The sequence below is a fragment of the Betta splendens genome, chromosome 3 (genome assembly GCF_900634795.4).
Source record: "Betta splendens chromosome 3, fBetSpl5.4, whole genome shotgun sequence".
NCBI classification, from domain to species: Eukaryota; Metazoa; Chordata; class Actinopteri; order Anabantiformes; family Osphronemidae; genus Betta; species Betta splendens.
Window position 1 is genome coordinate 15,423,967 of NC_040883.2, and position 21,519 is coordinate 15,445,485.

At 49.6% G+C, this 21,519-nt stretch overlaps 2 protein-coding genes and 1 long non-coding RNA gene across 4 annotated transcripts in view; 1 reads left to right on the forward strand and 2 right to left on the reverse strand.

Moving 5' to 3' along the window:
- Positions 1-11,434, forward strand: part of sbf2 (SET binding factor 2) — a 64,035-nt gene extending 52,601 nt beyond the window's left edge. The window contains exons 27-42 of one of the 2 annotated variants that reach the window (XM_029143721.3): positions 181-377; positions 551-691; positions 1,583-1,663; positions 2,278-2,352; positions 3,440-3,621; positions 4,111-4,287; positions 4,542-4,643; positions 6,289-6,474; positions 7,412-7,538; positions 7,946-8,073; positions 8,667-8,891; positions 8,993-9,100; positions 9,207-9,397; positions 9,835-9,922; positions 9,997-10,128; positions 10,256-11,434. In XM_029143721.3, coding sequence (XP_028999554.1) covers positions 181-377; positions 551-691; positions 1,583-1,663; positions 2,278-2,352; positions 3,440-3,621; positions 4,111-4,287; positions 4,542-4,643; positions 6,289-6,474; positions 7,412-7,538; positions 7,946-8,073; positions 8,667-8,891; positions 8,993-9,100; positions 9,207-9,397; positions 9,835-9,922; positions 9,997-10,128; positions 10,256-10,354 — 2,239 coding nt within the window. In that variant the 3' untranslated portion in view covers positions 10,355-11,434. The remainder of the gene's footprint in view (positions 1-180; positions 378-550; positions 692-1,582; positions 1,664-2,277; positions 2,353-3,439; positions 3,622-4,110; positions 4,288-4,541; positions 4,644-6,288; positions 6,475-7,411; positions 7,539-7,945; positions 8,074-8,666; positions 8,892-8,992; positions 9,101-9,206; positions 9,398-9,834; positions 9,923-9,996; positions 10,129-10,255) is intronic. The other variant, XM_029143722.3, reaches the window with a different exon arrangement.
- LOC129603875 (uncharacterized) lies at positions 8,175-9,339 on the reverse strand. The gene is made up of 2 exons (XR_008694169.1): positions 9,201-9,339; positions 8,175-9,082 (listed from the first exon to the last, which is right to left on the reverse strand). It is a non-coding gene; the product is annotated as an uncharacterized LOC129603875 (long non-coding RNA).
- A 3,597-nt stretch (positions 11,435-15,031) lies between the features above and the next one.
- swap70a (switching B cell complex subunit SWAP70a) lies at positions 15,032-21,358 on the reverse strand. The gene is made up of 12 exons (XM_029144455.3): positions 21,176-21,358; positions 20,041-20,181; positions 18,951-19,124; positions 18,638-18,865; positions 17,818-17,964; positions 17,642-17,750; positions 17,367-17,560; positions 16,855-16,962; positions 16,475-16,641; positions 15,790-15,988; positions 15,621-15,717; positions 15,032-15,533 (listed from the first exon to the last, which is right to left on the reverse strand). The coding sequence occupies exons 1-12, from the start codon at positions 21,269-21,271 to the stop codon at positions 15,415-15,417; spliced, it is 1,779 nt and encodes a 592-aa protein (XP_029000288.1). The 5' UTR covers positions 21,272-21,358; the 3' UTR covers positions 15,032-15,414.
- Positions 21,359-21,519: the final 161 nt, after the last annotated feature.

Below are 21,519 nucleotides of genomic sequence, written 5' to 3' on the forward strand. Positions count from 1 at the left end.
CAGACAGATGTTCGACTGTTACACAAAAGTACACATGCTGTGACTAATACAGTCATAATTCCACACAGATCGTAATAAATTCTGAAGGAGACCATTTATTTAGCTGAATTTCTGTCTGTTGCAACAAGTGCATAAACAAATTGCTTTGCCGTAACCTTGAGGAAAACCGCATCCTTTCAGTTATCCAGGGCTGCTCGTGGTTCCCCAGGCAGTGCAGGACAGCAGCTTACAGAAGGTGGCCCGCTGCTACAGGCACAACCGTCTGCCCGTCCTGTCCTGGAAACACCCGCGCACCAGAGCTGTCCTGCTCCGCTCGGGAGGCTTCCACGGCAAAAGCGTGGTGGGACTGTTTAAGTCCCAGAACCCTGCATCAACAGGTACACACACACACACACACACACACACACACACACACACACACACACACACATTCCATTTGTTTAGTGAAAGCCACAGCTGATGTAGCTTTAGGTAGGGAATTTCACTAATTCGTGCCTCTGAAAACATCAAGTTTTTACAGGTAGTAATTAGTTTGTGTTCTCGCCTTTAGCCCCTGCCTCATCCTCAGACTCCTCAAGTAGTCTCGAACAGGAAAAGTACCTTCAAGCCATCCTCGACTCCATTCCTATTTACTTCAGAATGAACGGCAACAACACCCTGACCAACCGCTCCCTCGCCGGCCTCTCACCAGGTACAACACTGATGCTAATGATTGACTTTAACCTGGATTTGAATCTGACCACAGAGTTAATGTGATTGTGTTCTAGATTCCTGATAAACCATGTAAATGTCGCACTAAGCCAGTGACCCTGAAACTAAAAGGCCAAAATGACCTGCAGCAACGATCTGTGTTTTTAAACCTCTGTGCTTTAGAGGCTCGACTCTGGGCATTAGTTTCCCTGAAGCGAAGCTACGTCATGCGAAGCTTTTATTTGCTGTGGCCTCGTCTCTGTCGTGGGAAAATCCATAGTTTACTTGCAAAGGACAAGAGGCCGCGCGGGGTTCATACCTTCAGATAAAAACAGAAACTGCACACTCGCAGGCTTTAGTATTATTTTTGTTCACTCGGGCTCAATGTTTGCTCCAGTCAGCAGTTATCTTTCACCAACTTATCTTTATGTATGTGTTTGTGACACACATACGTAGAGAAAAGCAGTGTGGGAGAAATACTGTGTCTGATACTTGGTACAGTGGGAAGGAAACTTGTACAATAAAAGGTTATGTAAGAATCAAAGGACAGCGGGGGGTCAGTGCGCGGCCCATCTGTCTTCTCTGACTTCACCCCCCCAACAATGTCCTGAGCAGACTGACCAGCACTGTGCTGCACAAGAAGAAGAGTCTCTGCATTTTTTCCCACTCATTAAGTAAATATTTCATATGTTTAAGTACTCAGATGAGAGAGAAAAATCCTCAGCTCACTCCAGAGATCTTTTCTTTTCAGTACATGAGTTTCGTTTGTGTCTTTATATGTAGTGAGGCCACATTTGTCACATTGCTTTGTTTATGGCTCGTTGCTAACACTGTTTGATAAACACCTTCTTGAAACTATGTCCTGTGGATTTTGTGAATGTTTTGTCTTCAGGCAGTGAAAGAAGATCCAGGATACCAAAGATGGCTCCCGTCCATTTAGACATCCCATTCTCAAACAGCTTTACCAGAGGAGGTGAGTGTTTTCTTCTCTTTTGTGTCCCCCTGTTGCGAGGTGATCTATGAATCACCAGCCGCGTCTTTTATAACTGCAAGAGCGTTTCAGGATCGCCTCCGCATTTAAGACGGGGTTAAACTGGGATACATACATTTCCATCTCGTGATTGTGTTTTCCACATCGTGTGCCCACCTCTTTGCTGTTGAGTTCCCCTTATTTCCCTGCTGCACAATACATTCACTCACATTTCACAAATACAGGAAAACGGGACAGAGCAAACGAGAAGTGAGCTAATGCACCTGTATGATCATGTTTCTGGAGCAGGGTGTGTCACATCTGTGCCTCATACACTGAGACTTACCAAACCTGGCTCTTTGACACCAAGCCATCAGTCATAACCATGGACAAACACATTCATGCATGCTGTGACAATCATCCTCTCAGCCATTCAAACCATTTTTCATTCGGGCCAGTTGAAACACGAAGCATTCACAGAAACTCTTCATTTGCATGAAATGTGAGGTCTGAAGTGGTCAGTAGTGTGACTGTGATGTTGACCTGATGTATTTTGTCATGCCCCTCCTCCTGCCCTCATCCTCTCTCTCTGCCTTCTGTACAAAACAACCATCCAGTGCTTGAATACAGAGATAAACTATTCATTCACTCAAACCAAAAACCCGCCCAAAAGGAGAGAGTCCAGCATCAAGGTATAGTCCAACTGCTTCTCATAACGCTCCTTCTTTAACCCACTCTTCAAGCCTTTTCGTTTCGCTAGCCTGCATAAGCGCTCGATAACCCGCCACGACTACAGTGCACTGCGCTGCACACCCCTTACAAAGACTATGTGAAAGTTTGCACTAATCACGGCTGACTTTGTGGGTGCTCTCCTGGGATCTGTGGTTTTCCACAGACCAAACTGGCTGCTCTCATGTGGGCTGGTGTATTGTTAACGTGTTGGCTCAGCAGAGCTAGCTGCGGCCAGTTAGGAGCTGGTCCAGGCTGACAAGGAAACAAAGCTGTTTGTCAAGGCAGACAAGTCATGAATCACACTGAGACTCTATAAGGCTGCAACCTCGTTATAATAAAATAACTAGATTTTGTTTTTTTACAGTAAATTTGAAATTGCCTGTTTGTCTGAGTCATATCAGGTCTAAACATCTTGCTTTCAGGAAGAGTTAGGTATAAACATCACGTGGTTGGTCATACCCACCACACCAGCAATAGCTTTTGATAGAAACTGGATTCAGGTATCCAATATGTTGTGTGCATAGAATGCCAACATCAGATACACAGAACAACATAAACGTATTCTAGTGACTGACAGATATTTTAATCCGTCGGTCTTTGTATCTGTCGGTCTTTGTATAACTTCCTTGTTTGCAGAAGTTAGCATGCATTCTGAGAACCAAGCAAAATGACGGGGCTGAGAATGATTACAGTGAAAAACCCAATTCCTTCCCGATTGTGATTCATGCTGGTTGGGAGGTATTGCATGCTTGTTTTTCACAGAAATGGCTTCTAGACCTGTTGACTTGCTCAGACATTCCAGCAACCTCTGCTTCTAATATCTCCACAAATTCAGTTCGTAGACACAACTGCTTTGTTGGTGGACTGAAAGAATGAAGGTGTTTACACCATTTCAGTTGCGCAGCTGTGCATGCTAACGTAGCCTGCATGTCATGTGTTGTTCATCACTCGGCCTCAGTTTGTTTGACAGCGTGTCTGCATCGGTGGCATGTGAGCAGCCGGCTTCCGCCTGTATGTGACTGTTGTTTGCATGCGTGTCTTTCACAGGCATGTGGGCCAGCCTGCGCTCCAGCAGCAGCAGACTCAGCCAGCACCCGCTGACCGGAGACGTGGGCGCCAGGCTCGCTGGGAAGGATCTGGCGCCCCCTGCAGGGAGCCACAGTCTGCAGGCGCAGCTGCTCAAGCAGCAAGCCGCTCTCTACATCTTTGGAGAGAAGTCCCATCTGAGGGTGAGGGTGCGAAGGAAGCTGCTGTCTCTGAGCTGAGAGCGCACTGCGTTATGGATTATTCTAATTGAATGAGCGCTTAATCAGGTTCACCTGCACAGCCTCTGATGCATTACAGCGGTTTAGACACTGATTAGCTACAACATTAACACCACCTGGTGGTTCTAATTTGTTGGACAGGGATCAGCATCGACACTGCAAGCTGTAACTCAGCACAGAACCCTGCAGAGTGATGTTAATATTGTATATTAGTATTAATTTAATAAAGGAGGTATTTGGAACTGCAATTAATATTTCAATACTGTGTCTATTGTCAATTAGAAGAGAATATACATTAAAATACCACAACTTTGAATTAATCTTTATTCTATATAAGTAAAACAAGGAAACTGTAATCAGAATCCGGCTTCAGACATTTCAGTTCTGTCGGTAGCAGTTATAAACCTTTTGGTCTTTTAGAGACTCACCCGCTGGTGTCTCTGTTTTTGCCAGGGTCTCAGAGTGGACTCGTCTCTGAACTGTGAACTGGTGCCAGTGGACTTCGCAGACACGCGGCAGGTGAAAGCTGCGTTCAAAAAGCTTCTGAGGGCCTGCGCTCCCAGTGCCAGCTCCCTGGACTCTGAGGACTCGTTTCTCAAGGCCTTGGAGGACTCGGAGTGGATCCTGCAGGTTGGAAAATACACAAATATGCTTGACTTTTACAACCAAAATCTACTCTGAATATTATTTCCCAAGAGAAACTGGTTCACATTTGAAGAGATAACTTCAGGCCTTGTTCCTGCTGGTTGTCTGATTGACTCTCTGTGAACCTCAGTCTGAGCAATAATTTAATTACCAGTAGACCAAACATAGTAATGCACACAGTGAATGAAGTGTGCATGTGCTTATTTGCCTTCACATGCACATATGTTGCTTTTCCACAGCTTCAAAAGATCCTGCAGCTGGCAGTGTTTCTGGTGGAGCTTCTGGACAGCGGCTCCTCTGTTCTCCTCAGCCTGGAGGATGGCTGGGACATCACAACACAAGTGAGAAAATAATGCACAGATATTTTTATGAATAAACACATATGAAAGTAAGTTTATAATCATAAAAAAAGACGAAGTAGAGGGGTGAGCGTATCGTTGAGAGCAGGAGAAAAACAGCAGCAGATGCAGAGTTTGTCATTAGGTCGTGTCCATCGGCCAATTTATCCTCTGACATTTGCTGGTTTTCTTCAATTGTTACAAAAATATGTTATGTTCTGTTTGAAGGAGCTGTGCTGTTAAACAAGCTCATGCCTCATTCCACCGTCATACAGTAGATTCTGAAATTAGCGGCCCGTGGGGTGAATCATGAAACTGGCACGCTCCTGCTCATCAGTTTTGTTGTTGCTGAACTGGTTCTGCAGAGATAGAACCTGAGAAGGACTGAAGTCACCGCTTTGTGCTGTTTTCAATCCCAAACGTTTCCAGTTTTGATTTGAAGGCATGCAAATAGAACGTCCCGTTGGATCCTGATGGGCTGTCAGCATTGTTTGGTGCTGCGCTCAGCGTCTCAGCGCATCGCTGCTTACTGAGCTAATGTTTTCCATGTTGACCTGTTTAGGTGCACATGTTTGTGCTGCGAGCGTGTGTCCTTCGAACGTGTTTACAGGGGTTGTTAAGCCTTGGGCTGCTGTTTAAAAGTGCATTTTGTAGAACCCTTCTGCCAGGCACGTGTTCAGCCTGGAGCATCTCTCTCCACGGGCCACCGGCTCCATCTCACCGGGACCTGATCCACCCGCACAGGAAAATGGTCTCCATATGCTCCCTGGCAGCGTACAGACACCCTGCAGACAGGATGCACAGCTACGTTTGCTTTCATTCCAAACGCTGGTGTCTGCTTCTCTTCATGCTCTGTGTCAAACACAGACTCCCTCTCACATCTGCTCTCATGCCTTCCTTCGTTCTCCGTTCCTTCTCCTAATCTGCTCTAGTCTCGCTAATCTAAGGATCTTTTTTTAGTGCTGAACCTCTGCAGGGTCCTTTGTACCACTCAAGGCTGGGTGTTCTTGAAGAACCCCGTGGGGGAGCCACGAATTGTTCCTCCCGCTCATTCCACACGTGTCGGAGCTCATTACTCGTGTTAGGGGAGAAGTGAGCAGGGAGGCAGGCCGAGCGCATCGCATGTGTAGACAAGTGGATCTCAAACGGTGTTTGGTTGTAGGCTCAAGTGTTCCTGAAGACTTTACTACACCATTATATAAATGTTATTGATAGCAGATGAGCTCAGTCAAACATTGGGCTGCCAGAAGGTCGCTCATTCTTAGCTCACCCTGCACGGCTTTAGAAAGGATGCAGAAGTATGTGCTGAGTCGTACTTATGCAGTCACGCTAGTGAAGAAATGCAAGAAGGCAGAGGATCACTGAGCCACCAACAAACTGCTCTTTGCCTGCTGATGTTACTGATGCTACCTGTGCAGCCTGATGCAGGACTGACCTTTAGACCCAGAGAGGGGTTGTGCTGCTTTTCCCTCCCCATTAAAGAAGAAGCTGAAACAGATTCACAATGACTCCTGCTTCCATATTAAACAGACTGTTATTCCTGGAGTTTACCCAGGTGTTACTCTCTGGCAATTAATATTTGGAGCAGTGTAATAATGATGCATTCAATCCAAGGCAAACCCGTGTTTCCTTTCCGCTGTCTCTACAGGTGGTGTCTCTGGTGCAGCTGCTGAGCGACCCGTTCTACCGGACTCTGGAAGGCTTCCAGGTGCTGGTGGAGAAGGAGTGGCTGTCCTTTGGCCACAAGTTCAGCCAGCGGAGCAACCTGAGTCCGAGCAGCCAGGGCAGCGGCTTCACTCCCATCTTCCTGCAGTTCCTGGACTGTGTGCACCAGGTGACGTTTGCCTGCACGGCCCTGTCATCACCCCCCGTGGTGGTGACCTGTACACTCCGCACATACTTAATGTCATTCATACCGGCCCCATGAGCTCATCAGCCTCCTCCCCAGCAAACAGGCGAGAGGGTGAAAAAGGCGTGAAGTTTATCAGTCGTTATCTGTTTGTTTGCTTTTGCTGCTCCGGGGAATGCGCTGCCCATGAAACCGGCGTTCTGCCATGAGCTGTCTGAGCTTGAGTGTTTCATACCAGTTTAGGGGATTGAGACCTTCTAGGAAGTCTTGGTTGTGTTCCATCTTGTTTTTTCATGGTGAAGTTAAGCACGTAGCTCATACACCTAATGTTCAGAAACGTCATCTCTCTCTCTCTCAGAGGTCGAAGTGGGTCTTGGGGTTCAACAGACCCACTCCCATACACTTCCATTAACACATATTTCGTGCATTTGTCTTTTGAAACTGTAGGCCTGGCAGCTAAAGTAGTTTGGCGAGGGTCCTGGGATCTGGAGAGCTATATACGGGTGGGGAGAGGATTCGGACAAGGGCTGAAAATAGAAGTGCCTCATCTCTGAAACAGCTGTTGTTTTTACCAATAGGCCCAGGTGGCCTCAAATATTCAGCACTTCTGGCCACTTCACACCACTGCATGGGAATAATGGAGCTGCAGTCCGACTGGCTCAATCTGGATTGTGTCTGGCAGCAATGATATTACTGACCTTTGTCCCCACAAGGGCAGGAGAGGCTGTTTCCTGTTTCTAATTGATCATTAATGCTCCAGAGGGACGTGAAGCTACGAAAACAAGCACACGTCCAGCTGCCTCACACACATGCACAGAGACACGCACGCACAGACACACACACACACACACACACACACACACACACTGGCCTTATCTCCTGGACTCCAACTGTCTTTATCTGTCTCTTTATGTCTTTGCAGATTTTGGAGCAGAATCCTCTGGAGTTTGAGTTTAATCAGTATTATCTTAAGTTCCTGGCCTATCATCACATCTCTAATCGCTTCAAGAACTTCCTGTTGGACTCCGACTACGAGCGCTTGGAACATGGTCAGTGTCGAAGCGAGTGGGTTGTTTTTTATCTGTTCTTACACTGTAGGAATGCTTCATCCAAACAGGCGTGATTATTACTCCTAACTAACAACCCCCCTACGTCAGAGATGCAGGCTTTGAACTGAGAACTGCTATTAACCCAGCAGGTTCCTTTGCTTCCCAGAGGACACCGTCTCCATGGTTTCCAAACGAAATGTCCAATTTCAATTAATCTGAGCACACAGTTTTACAGTTTTACAGTTGTCAAAGCTCACTTCAGATCAATGTGATAGATGTTCACATTCCTTTTTTGAATGTTTTATAATCAGGGTTTAACCTAATAAAAAGGAAAAAGGACTCGTTCCAACGGTCTGTAAGATCTACTGGTCCATGTGTTCAGCAGCTTCTGCTCTGTGTTTCCACAGGCCTGCTGTTTGAGGATAAAGGTGACAAGCAGGCCAGGAGAGGCATCTGCATCTGGGAGTGCATCAGCAGGATGCACAAGAGGAGTCCCATCTTCTTCAACTACCTGTACAGCCCCACTGAGAGCGAGGTGGGTTACACCTCATGTCCCATGCTGAGGAGCACGGAGTGGCTCGGCTCCTTTTCTGGCGTTTGAAGCTAAATGTTAAATAATGACACGATAATCAGCCATCAGCTTGTTAGTTTAATTTTCATTATTAACTAAAAGCTTCAAAAAGCTTTTTCTACTTAATCTGAAAAAGGAAGAGTTGAAGTATAACTCCATCACACTTGGACTGCAGTGGTTTTATTCATTCAGTGATTTCAGCTCATCTCTGATTGTGTTGTTTTCGAAGGACCGTGTTACTGATTTCAGTCTTGTTTCTCAGATTGAGCAGCTCTCCGATGTCGAATGTGTCTCGTGTTTCCTGTTTTACCCCAGCTGGGCTTAAATCAATAAGAGGAGCTTGAACCATTCTGAGGCTTCATGTGCAATCGGCCAAACTGCTCAGTAACACAAAGCTCTCAGCTAGAATCACAGCGCTGGGTGCACTTGTTGAAAATAACCCACTTAGACTTGTTCTTCGGGACCGTTTGTCCTAATTATAACACATTATCCTTCCACGGTATCTTACGTAATCATCACCGTGCATCTGATTCTTATTAAACCCGTCCTTGTTTCAGCCGATCCTCAAGCCTTCTGTCAGCATCCCCAGCCTGACTAAATGGGACTTCTTCACGGATGAGACGCTGTCCACTGGGCCGTGTTACGACTGGAGGATGATGGCCGTGAGGCCGGAGAGCTCGGAGGAGGCCAACGCCGTCTCCAACAGCAAGCGGAGGATCGTTTGGCCGTGCTACAGCAGCGTGAGCCGCGCCCAACCCGACGCCATCACCAAGCTCCTCGCGGTGAGAGTTCGGAACCCAAAACCCTGGTTTCAAGTTCAAACCCGCTTGTTCTGGTATTGTGTGTCACGCGTGGTCCCTGTTACGTGTGTTCGGCTCCGCAGGACATTGAGAGGCTGGAGGGCGAGCTGAACCAGGGGCCGGAAAAATGGCAGACCACTCTGGAGAGAGTCCGACTCAGCATTCAGGAAGACCTCAAGCAAGAAGGAAATGTGTGTTTTAGGAGAAGAAACATGGCGTGTTGCAAAAGAAGATACTAGAAAGAGCTTTTTGCTCCAAACCGATGTGCAACTGTAATTTCCTGTTTGTTACCCGCAGCTCCGTAAGCAGTCCGTGTCCATCTCAGGCCTCATTCCCACGTCCAGCCTGCAGGCCTTCCAGCGCCGCTCCATGCTGCACTTGCCAGACAGCGGCCTCGGCGAAGACCACAGCACCGCCACCGTCAATGGAATCAACCGCCGCGCCGCTACACTCTACAACCAGTTCACCCCCAAGAGCGAGGAGAACAGGTGGGTCGTGAACTTCCCGAGTCCCGGAACAAATACCAAATCCAAATTAGATGCAGTTCCAAGCGGCTGCCGAGGGTCCAGTCTAGTTTTGGAAGATGACTCACGGCTGTGGTATGTTGTGTGTCATGTTTGTGAGAATTGTCTGTTCTCTGTTAAACTCTGGGTGTTGAATTTTACAATTACTGTGAGGTCAAAGTACAGTCTCCTGGCTCTGGTAGCTGGATGTTTTCCTCTGACTTGGAAACGGTGATTAGAAACTACAGGCAAGAGATTTCTTTTTTCCTGTATTTGCTCTTCACATCCAGATGAAGCGGGTGAATCCAAACTGTTCCAGCTCACAGTCTTTACCAACACTGTCTGTTTCATGACATTTGTGTGAGCTGTTAGGGTCCAACATGGCCGAACCCCCGCAGATCTCACAGTGAGGCGTTTTTCAGGTCCTACGAGGGCATCCTGTACAAACGGGGAGCGCTGCTGAAGGGCTGGAAGCCTCGCTGGTTTGTGTTGGACGTCACGAAGCACCAGGTGAGCAGGCGGCAGCACGTTTGGGCAGCACCGCACTCCTCCTGAGCTCCAGGTTAACGTTGGCTTCTCAACAGCTGAGATACTACGACACTGGGGAGGACACCAACTGCAGGGGCCACATCGACCTGGCAGAGGTGGAGTCTGTGCTGATCGCTGCTCCGACCATTGGAGCTCCCAAACACATCAGCGAAAAGGCCTTTTTTGACGTGAGTACGGGTTTTTATTCCAGCTCTGATCTGAGCCTCTGATTAAACATCTCAGTTAACCTCCTCCTCATATTTAGCCATGGATTTACTTAACCATTTAACACTTGTGGTTTTGACTCGTCTCTAGTTGAAGACAAGCAAGCGAGTCTACAACTTCTGCGCGTCGGACGCTCCCAGCGCTCAGCTGTGGATGGACAAGATCCAGAACTGCATCTCCGATGCCTGAACCGCGCGGCTGCTCGTCGGCTCGCGGCCTTTAGAGGCGGCGGCTGAGAGCGGGGGCGCCGCCATCACCCGACTCAGCTGTCACGTCTTTACCTTCGGGGACTGGAGCGAACAAAGTGCCTGGCGGTGGAGGGTGAGTGCCGTCCCTCCGCGTCCTCGCTGTTGGCTCCGCCCCCCTGCCTCGGGCGGCGACGAAGACGCGCTCACGCTTCAGGCGACTGCACAAGGAAATGTTATCCTGCATAAGCTCTAAACAGATCAAAGCAATATCACTGGCCATTCAAACTGTGGGTTCAACATTAGACTTTTAGAATATAGAGAATAGCCTATGAAGAATTTCTGACATATTTTGCTACGAGATAAAGGTTATTGCTGCTTAAAGAAACACATGAACTGCCAAAAACTCAGAGATTTTAATGCACAACGTTAAAAAGCAATTTGTTTGCACTGTTTGCTCTAAAATATGCACTCCTTCTGAAACCTAGGTTTTGTACCAGTAGCAGACAGCCAGGCATTACTTTACAATGTACAGACGTTTCCAGACAGATTCAATGAAAAGAATTTGCACAGTGAGTTTAAAAGAGTTTTTCTATTTAAATGTGTTGTTGTTGTTTTTTTTTTTCTCTTTTGTTGAATGTTTATTGACTTTATAACACGGTTGTCTCATGTATTGTAAATTATTATTTTTATTAAAAGTGTATCTGTGCACGTGTTGTAGCATCATGTTTGTCTGTAAATACGTGCGTGATGTTTCATTTTATATACTGTACCGGACAAATATACTTTTCTAACCTAATTCTAATGTGACCAACATCGTCGTGGTGCAAAGACCTGAGTGGCCTGTTCCCCGTTACTGAAAATATGATGGAAGCCTGTTGTTGTTGTTCAGACTGTCCAGTAGGTGAAAACATCATGTGGGATGTTTGTTTTTTTAGAAATCCCCGTCTGATCTGTTCTTTGTGCGACTTGAACTGTTTCATTTAGAAAAAAAAATAAAAAAGAGGGCTTTTCGTTACTGTATCTTTGTACCATGTTTTGTGGTGACACTAATGTTTTTGGAATAAATCGGCCGTACTTGAAACCGTGTGTGGCCCGTTTTCTTGTTTTGGTGAGTGCGATTAAATGGGTCAGATTCATCCCTAATAGCTTTTTGAGCTGTTTTTACATCTACTGAATCGGAGCCTGGTGCTTTCCCATCATGGCCTGCATCAGGTGTGTCATACGATAGAGGACGGGCTGGTGATGCTCATGGTGAAGATGAATCCTGGTTTCAGAGAGGGAACCTTAAAATGGTGACTTCACTCACTCAGATACAGGAATGCACTTAGCAACTTTGGTAAATTAAAAAAGATCACTAAATCATCTTGACAGAAGCAGAGGACGTAGAAGACGAATCTTTGCTTTGTTCAGCTGTGAGAAAAGCTTTTTGTAGTTGAGAAGCTAGAAACGATAGGTATTTATCTGTGATTGCTAGTTTGCCCTCTGTCCTGACCTGTACCAGCGTTCATCAAGGTGAACATGACGAGCTCTTTACCTGCTGACGGCGCTGGATCGGGGTCATCGGATCCAGGGAGAAACTGAGCGCTGCGTTTTTCTGGCCTCCTCCAAACCATTTTGTCAATGAGAGGAAATCAGACACCGATGCAGCTCGTGTTTTACTGTTTGCTGGGAGCCAACACCAGGGCTTGGAGAGGACGATGATGGATGTCTCTTGCCAACAACGAACATGGGACCGGGCCAGAGCCCAGCGCAGGCTTCGTGGCGCCTGGACTCCTGTTGCTGAGGGAAGGTTTGTCTGAAGATCGGGTTCAGAAGACGAGCAGAGCGCGTTTGGTTTTTCATGAGACCAAGGCGGTGGTGGATGCTTGTGCTTCACTACAAACTCCCAGCTGGCTTGTTCTGGCAGCAGGTGCGCAGCTGCAGCAGGCGAACATCTGGCCAGAGCCTCTGGCAGTCCTCTCCATTTTTAGCCTCCTGCTCTGGCTCCGGGGATTAGGACCGCTGCCCACGGACACAGGGATGCAGCGGATGTTGTCCAGCAGGATTGTGTGGAATGGCACGCTAGGAATCATTTCCTCCACAGCCCGGAATGATTGTTTCACTCATTATTCAGCCCACAAAGCGGCGGCGCTGCTACAACATTTATGCAAATGAGCCGCCTGAAGTGAAATCCTTTAGTTATGTAAGTCTGATGTCAGACTTCTAACGTTTGACACAAATAGCTGAGGAACACGTCTTTTATTAGGAGCTACATTGTTTCAATTGGTTGTGTAACGCTGCAGGTCGCTGAGATTCGTCTGGGTTGAAGGATGCTTGAGCCGCTCTAATAGAAAGAGACGTGAGGATTTAGATTCTGGACTTTCATGTAGTCGCAGCTGCACTAAAGGCTCCTCGTTTGAGAAAACAGCTTTTCCACAGTGACTCCACCGACACATGATACTGATTTATTTTATTGCTTCTCCATATCCTGTTGTTCATGTAACCATGAATCCAGGCTGTGCAGCACTTCTTACTTCCTGGGTGCTGGATGGAGCTGATTGGTGGAGCTGAATGGGCCCAGTGCTCCCTCAGCCGGTACCCGGTCCGGAGCACTGAGTTCACCGGTCCGATGCACCTCATCCAGCACCACCCTGGAGACCAGGACAGTGGGAACCGGGGCAGTGTGCGGGGGTCCGGGCCGGGTGGGTGCAGCAGCAGCCAAGCTCCAGATGACCCGGTCTGGAGGCCGCACGCTCGTCCGTGAACAGAGAGAGCAGTTACACGTTGAATTACAGCTTTTAGGAACAGTTTTTCCCAGTTCTTCGCTGGGTTCCTGTTGTTGTGTCAGCGTAGGCGATCCACCGATTGTCCTTGCAGCTGAGACACGCGGGCTGTGAGGCGGTGAGGTCACTGTGGGAAGTCGGAGAACAGGCATCTGCCATCTGACATTTTTTCACCCCCGACGTTTCCCCGTTTCAAATCCGTTTCGATGAGGATGCTTCGGATGAGAATCCAACCGGTCTCTTACAGGACTTGAGGGACTTTCTGGACCGGGGGGGTGAGGGTGAACAGCTACACACGTCCTTATGTTTGAAATGTTCAGAGCTTATGCAATTTAGCTACAGGGTTTAAAAACACTCATTTCTGGGAAACGTCTCAAAAGGCTCATTTCCCTTTTATTCCAGACTATAAATACCTGGATACATAAGAACAGCAGCACTAATTTGTATCATAAATTTATCCTAAACAGGCCTGATGGTCAAAAACAAACACAGCAATAAAAGTCCAGATTCGTGTCAAACGCAGCTGTCGGGTCCAGTCTGGGCGCCTCTTTGTTTTTTTGGTTCAGTGTTTGTGAGGTGTCACTGACGGGAGCAGAACAAAGGCGGCCTATGAAGACGAGGGCCCTTCCGTGACCCTGTTTGTTGGCGAACCACATTCCTGGTTACAGTATTTGGGAAATCGGCCTCTCGTATCGGATCTTATCGTGGATCTGCTCAGCGCCGGCTCCAGACAAGTACCCGCAGCTTCCGCTGAGTGGCAAAGACAAAGGTGCGCTTCACGTGGGAGAACACTGCGCCTTTGTTGCACAAAAGTAGTTGTTTTGACTCCGAGACGCAGGAAAGTGAGACGACGCGGCCGCTCCACGCGCGCGTCAAGCGCTGGGAGGACGAGGCCGAAACCCGAGTCCAACGGAGCCGACGGCAGATCAGAGGCGCTTCCTGACACTGGAGTCAGACTCACACACGCCGGCACCGCAGACCTGAGGCTCATCATGGTGTGTCATCACACCTGAATGAATGTGCTGCACAGACGCGTCTGTCACGCGTGCTGCAGAGGGTAACGTGACCTCTCGTGACCCCTCGTGACCTCTCGTGACCTCTCGTGGTCCCCGTGTCCGTCCTGCAGACGCTACAGAACCATCACGTCTTACGTTTACATCTTCCAACCACAATAAGGGTCCCAGTAACTGTGAGCGGTGATGGAAATGTGAACAACAACCACTGCAGAAAGCACATGATGAATAAATCACAAGTCATGTATATTTATGAAAATGTTCCTAAAATGGAGACCACCTGTTTCATTTTCCTCCATTCTTAGTGAGATGATTTGCTTCCACAGAGACGTGGACGCTGTAACACGTACACGCTGGAGTTTTATCAGAAGGTGTGAAGGGTCCTGTTTCTATCATGATCTTTTTGTTTTGTTTGAGTGTAAGAAGCAGATAAGTGACTGAGGGTTTTCCTTTGTGAACCTGATGCTTTGCTTTAGATGATTTTGGCATTAATCATTGAGTGTTTCCACACAGAGGTCACGTATTAAACAGACCCAGAGATCTATTTAATGTTGATTGGTCGCATCAGAATTATCTTCATATAATTATTGTTATTATTTTAGCCCTTTAATGTGACACTGTTTTCAGATCAGCATCAGCAGAGGGATCAGTTTGCTTTAGAGATGAACAAGCCCCTGATACATGGAACACATCCTTTTCACAGTGCAGGCAGATGGAGCAAACCTTTAAAAAAGGTCTATAAAACATCTGGAGAGTCACGTTCTCGAACGCTGGACGTTTTTCTCCAACTAGGATCAGTGCTGATGGGACGTGTTCGCCTGCTGGGAGCCCAGCCTGCAGCTCCAGCTCAGCCTGCTCATGGGGCGACACCTGGTGGACACATATCATCACTGCAGACGGAGCGACGGCATAAAAATTAAATGCCTTTATTGCTTCATAATCCACATTATTACTGTAATAGGCACAATGAAATGCTAAAGAACCAGGGTTTTCTCCTGTAGAAACATTTCCTGGACCTGAAGGTGTTTTTTTTAAGGTGCAGCACTAAACTTGGCTCTTGACGCACAGCAGGGTTAAAGGACGATGGAGGTTCTTAAATCTGTCCTGTGCAACGTGAGGATCAGTGGGTGAGTTCAGTCGCTCATAAAACGAGTCACTAAAAAATGAAATAGAAGCAAACGCACGCGGAGCAAAGCAAAGCAGCACATAGATTTAAGATGGCTGGAATGAAATGGAGTTAATTAAATGTGATCTGCGGGGGGGGGGGTCCGGGTCGGAACCAGGGCTCACTCCGCCGGCGCTGCCTGGTTCTTACTCTCCTGCCAGGCTTTCTTCCTCATCTCCAGCTCGGCGTCGGTGAAGGATGCCGGCCCCCAGTTGGTGATCCTCTGAGGCCCCTTATGACCTGAAAGAGCCACGTCTCAGACCGGTCACGGAGGCAAGGACACACACACACACACACACACACACACACACACACACACACACACACCTGGCTGGATGAGGCGCACCAGCCCCTCGTGCTTGGCCACCTTGTCCTTCCAGGTCTTCGTCTTGTTGGCTGCTCTCTCCAGCTTCCGCGACACCTCCTGCGTGTGCACATGTGAGGGGATGAGCGACCGTCGTCATGGCGACGCCACTCGGCGGAGGCGAGCGCGCACCTTGTACTGCTCCAGCGCCCCCCGCCGCTCGCTCTCCAGCTGCTGCAGCTGCAGCCGGGCGGCCCTCAGCTCCGCCTCCTTGGCCTCCTGCTCGGCCACCAGCTCCTGGCGCTCGGCCTCGCTCTGGCTCAGGATCCGCTGCTGCTGCAGGTGCATCTGCTCCAGCTGCTCCCGCTTCGCCGCCTCCTCCTCCAGCAGCCTGCGAGGAGCGAGCGAGCGCACGGCGAGGATTCAGCGCCTGGTCCTAGCTACGTGTGTGTGTGTGTGTGTCCTTGCGGTTATATAAGAGTGGGGCCCAAAATCCTTTTTTCACTTGTGGGGCCCTTTGGCTGGGCCCCACAACTTTAAAGGCCTTTTTGAGGATCAAGATGTGATTTTAGGGCTGAGGTTAGACTTGAGATTTGGTTCAGATTAGAGCAAAGATTAGACGTCTGCCTTTATTTGTGATGGTTAGGGTGAGGGGCTAGGGAAGGCATTATGTCAACGGTGGGGCCCTGCTTTTATAGCACTGCAAGGCTGTGTTTGTGCGTGCGTGCGTCTGAGTGTGTGCATGCGTGTGTGTATGCGTGCGTGTGTGTGTGTGCGTGTGTGTCTGTGTGCGTGCGTGCGTGCGTGTATACGTGCGTGCGTGTGTCCATGTGTGTGTGTGTGTCTGTGTGTGTCTGTGTGTGTGCGTGTGTGCGACCTGGCCTGCAGCCTGCGCATGGCCTCCTCGTCCTGCTTGGCCTGCCTCTCGTCCTCCAAGGCCTCCGTCAGCTGCCGGTACATGCCCTCCAGCTCGTCGACCCGCTGCAGGTACTGGTCCAGTTCACTGGACTTCTGAGCCATCTGCTCCTCCATCTGCTGACGCACCTGCACACACACACACACACACACACACACACACACACAGGCTTACTTGTAATAATGTGCCTCTGCATGCTGCAGCAGGTTCATCATATAAGCCTCCGATTAATCATGTGTGTGTGATGTCTGACAGTGACTCAACATCATGACATTAACTTGTTTCCCGGAACCACACAGACGTGACGTCACTTAGTTCCCCTGATCCTGAGGCTGAGTTACCATCTTCTCTCTCTCCAGGTCCAGTCTGTAGCGGTCCTGCAGGTCCAGCTGGCTCTTCTCCCTCCTCAGCTCCTCTAGTGCCGCTTTAGCTGCGGCTTCCTCCATTTTCTGCACAAAACGAGAGGAGGAAAAAGACGCGTCACAGGCCGAACTCGAGGGAATCAAACCTGGGAAGAATCCGTAACACGCGGGCGTTACGCGACCGGCAGGGATTTTAAACACATCATTTGAATTCCCAGCGAACCAGTAGAGGTCGGCGGGTTTTGAAAAAGCCACCTGGGCGAGTGAAAAGAGAAGTGAGAGGCCGTCGCTTCGCTGCATCCGCTAAACTATGAGCTCATACGGCGTCAGCGCGCGTGGACGCAGATGTTGCTGACTGAAACACGCCGTCGTTTGCATCACGGTTTCACTTCCCCTTTCATCGTGTGCGCGCGCGTTTCCGGTCCGCTGGGAGTTCGACACCCGGCTCCCTCCACGGGTCCGTCGGCCCGTGTCTAGCTGTGGACCGGTACCTGTCTCATGGCCTCCAGCTGCCTCTGCTTGTTCTCGTTGGCCGCTTGGAGCTGCCTCATCCTCTCCACCAGGTCGTCCCCGTCCGCGTGCGCCTTGGCGTGCGCGTGCTGCCGCAGCTCCCGGCGCCGCAGGCGGTCCTCGCGGTGCGGGGACGGCAGCCCCAGCCTCAGCAGCTGGATGCACGTCTGGATGGCTGCGTGGGGACGAGAGGCTCAGTGCGCGGCCGTCGCGCGGCGCGGCGCGGTGGCAGCGCGCGGCGGCGGCCGGTCGCTACCTTGCATCCACTCCTGCTTCTTCTTCTTATCCGACGCGCTGACCTCGAAGCTGACGTCGGCGCACTTGATGATGAACAGGCACCTCCTCCCGTCCTTGTCCGGCAGAGACTGCGGGAGGAGACGCGGGTCACGTCAAATGTCGGCTGCTGCCACGTGCTGGCGCGCGACCGTTTACCTCCACGCAGCAGCCTTTGTCCAGGACGATGTCGCCCTTCTTCTCCATCAGATCCTCGCTGACGTAGTAGGACACGGCGTTGGGTCGAAGCACGAACCAGCGCTCGGTCCAGTTCTTCCGCTTGTGGCCCTTTTTCATCATGTATCCCTGCAGGGACAGCAACAGGTTAACCCTCATGCGCGCGCACACACACTAATTACTTTTATGGACCCTGGTAGTCACACGCCTTCATAATATATTTGGCAAAAACCCATGAATTTCATGCATCAGCCAACGATGGGAAAGAGGCTGAATCTGGTGGAATACAGATGTCAAATATCACTACTTTTCTTCAAGATGAATTGCTGACATCACAGGGTGCATGGTTTTATAGTGTGATGGCAGGGAGATTAAAAACGTGATTTACATCGAAGTCTATGGGCCATTTTTGGCCATGAATGTCAGAAGGAGTATCTGGCACTACATAAAAACATTATTATTATTTATCTTTGACATATCCAAGACTCTGATCACCACCAGAACCCCATCCTCCTACTATTTAATTTATGGGGGAAAAAGTGTTTTTCTGTTAATAATAAGCAGCACATTACATAGGAAAACTGTCGTTTGAAGGGTTAAAATCCTGAAAAATAAAATAAAAAGCTTGGTAGTTTCTGGCAGGTCTGAAGTTGTTTAAGTGATTTACAAAAAAAGTCAAAATTTATTCTCGTATGATAATTTTATAGGCGTTTTTATGTGCGTGGCAAAAAAAGGCCACGAAGTTTCCTTCGAGGCTTAAACCACCGGTTCCTTCACGTTCACGCCGCCTCCCACGCCTGACCTGCTTGAGCACGTCCAGGATGAGCTCCTGGAACACCTCGTTGATGCCCAGGGACAGCGCGTGGCGGTGCCCGCACAGGCTGTAGTAGCCCGCGCCCACCAGCTCGATCAGCTCCCACGCCGTCGCGCGGTGCTCCCTCGAGCTCAGCTGCAGCTTGTACTTGGAGAAGGCGTCGTCGCTCCACGCGGCGCCCATGGCCTCCATCATCCTTCGCAGGAAGTACTCGATCTGCGCGGACGCACGCACGCACGCACGCACGTGAGAAGGGGAGACACGCGCCGGAGCGACGACCGGCTGCGGGGCGCGCGCTCACCTCCTCGACGACGACGACCAGCGGGTACTGGTCCTCGGACAGGAAGTTGAAGATGCACCACACCTTGAAGGCGTCGTCCTCCGAGATGCGCAGGCGCGTCGGGCAGATGTTCTTCTTGTAGCACAGCGTCCAGCACATCCTGTTGAACTCGAGCACGTCGAAGTCCTCCCGCACCTGCGAACGGACACGCGGGCACTGGGTCAGAGTGGGTCGGCTCGGCACCAGCCGGGGCTGCGTGTCCGCAGATGCTAAGCAGGGGCCCGGTGCTGGTTCCTTTCACGGCCGTGCACGTGCTCGGGTCCGGGCTCACGTTGTCCCGGGCAACGGCTTGTTTGCTCTGACTGACTGAGCTGATTGACTTATTCATTTGTTGTTGCCCCGTGAAACAAGTGGTCCGGACACGCTGGAGTCGGATGAAATCAAATCACTTATGTTGCGTCACCCGTTCTCGGGGACAGGTGTTCCTAATATTTTGGCCGGTGAACCATTGTACGATGATGCGCTTGAAAAGCAGAACTGCCGCTCGCCTGTACGTGACGGGGCCTAAGCGTCATCCTGACCTGCAGGTTCGGCCAGTCCTGCCACCTGCCAGTCATCAGTCATGAGGGGGGGGGGGGGGGGGTCCGCTTGTCCCCCCCCCCCAACTTGCTCGCTGCAGGATGCGAGGAACAAAACTGATAATTGAACCCCTCATTTTAATTCCAGTCAGGGTCTGAGAGACAAAGGCAAGAAAAGCGATTCTGAGCACAAAGAGCGAACCCCGGGCCGTTTGCCAAGCGACTGTACAGTTGGTGTTCACAGGCTGACGCTCACTGGGGCTCTTATGCTGAGCACTATTATCATTCTAGCATTTAACACACAATATGTATTTGTATAACAGAGAAGCGGTAGTAGCCGTTTCCTCTAAACCCAGACACGAACAGTCATCCGGATTCCTGTCTGTTTAAAGGAGCATGTGATCGCGCAGCGCTGGACGGAACACGGGGGGCTGTCGCAGCAGCTACAGGATGTCTGGACAGATGTGCGCTGCTCCTCGGGGACCAAACGAACGCGATGCTGACGTGTCGCTGTGTGAGCTGGTCCTCCTCACCTTGTCCAGGATGAACCTGTTGAGGTACGGCATGTAGCCCTGGTTGGACAGCGGGCCCTGGTCGTTGTCCCTGAAGTGCTCCTCCAGGGCCACGGGGTCGTGGGGGACCTTCATCACCGTGCACAGGCTGTGGGACAGCACCTGAGGACGCAGCAGACGGCGTCAGACAGCGGTGCCGCGTGGGACGCGCCCCCGCTGTCACCTTTTGCTGCCGCGCATGCAAAGATCGCAAGCAACGCTGCTCAAGCGCTACTCCAGTTCTTGAAGGTGAAATTTCACGGTGGTTTTTCAAAATAGATCAGAGTGCAACGCTGTGGGCTCTCACCAAAATAGACCCCCGCCAGGCGCTGCTTATCTCTAACAAACACATGATGCTTTGCACATACCACAGAAAGCCCCGAACACAGAGGCTGGATTCATTACGGTGTATCTGACACCACTAAATATTCATATTCATGAAGTCTTAAAAAAGTTACTCAAACACTGTTATGAAAATTGATTTTCTGTCAGTTGTGTTCGTGAGTAACCAGCAGATGTTCCCAGATGTTTGAGAGCCGGGGGAATCAATTCCCTGTCATATTGGAGATTACCTGACGACCCGGTTAATACATTTTAAATGCATGTCAGTTCCCCTCATGCGCCACTGAAGTGAAATCTGGGCAATTTGTATTTGCTCATACGTCAACACCCGCCAGATTAAGATGCAGACGCTGTCACTGCATTTTAGTTCCATTCGAGTTGTTTTACCACAACTCAGTTCAGGGAGAAATATTGTACTTTATTGACCACCCCGGTTAGATTCTGACAGCAAAATATAATGAAATGCCATGAACAAGTGGTGTCAGCGTGACGGACTGGAGACTTTATACCAAATATCTGAACTACATACAGAGCAGCATCGAAGTCAAGCAAATCTGTGTAGTTTATAGAACTTCAATAGTAGAATATTAAGTAGAGGAGGCGCTAGTGAAGGACAGTAGGCAGCTTGCAGTATTAATACACGTTATAACTGTTTTAGCGCTACATGCTGGATGTCAGACGTTTCTGGGCGACGGTAGAAACCATACTTTACTTCCCGTTCACCGTTAGGAGCGTTACTGAAGCAGCCTCTAAATTAAGCAGAACTGAAACGCACCTTTAGCTGGGACTTGGACACTTTTCCACGATGATCCGCGTCCAGTGCGGTGAACGCGTGCCAGATGGATTTGAGCAGCTCCTCCCGAAGCCACATGTTGTCAGAGGAGCTCCGTCCGTCGGCCTGTCAGTCAGTCAGTCAGTCGGTGAACCTGTCAGTCAGTCCGTTTACGTCTCTGCATAAACTTACCTCGCAGTAGGATGAGGTGGGGATACAGCGCCACCTGGCGGCCAGTGGTAGAACACGAGCCTGGGAACAGACCGCCACCAGATCCTGCTTATATCACACTTTACCACTTCCCTAACAACCTAACCCAAAAGTACTGCGTTAGTATCATGACCATT

What these genes read in the sequence shown, in the direction of transcription:
- swap70a (XM_029144455.3), bottom strand. Translation starts at nt 21,271, where the DNA reads ATGTGGCTTCGGGAGGAGCTGCTCAAATCCATCTGGCACGCGTTCACC. An exon ending in AGCTGGAGGCCATGAGACAG is followed by an intron (nt 16,963 to 17,366) that starts GTACCGGTCCAC and finishes CGTTTTGTGCAG; the next exon opens with AAAATGGAGGAAGCCGCAGC. An exon ending in GGTGCGCCTCATCCAGCCAG is followed by an intron (nt 15,534 to 15,620) that starts GTGTGTGTGTGT and finishes TGGCTCTTTCAG; the next exon opens with GTCATAAGGGGCCTCAGAGG.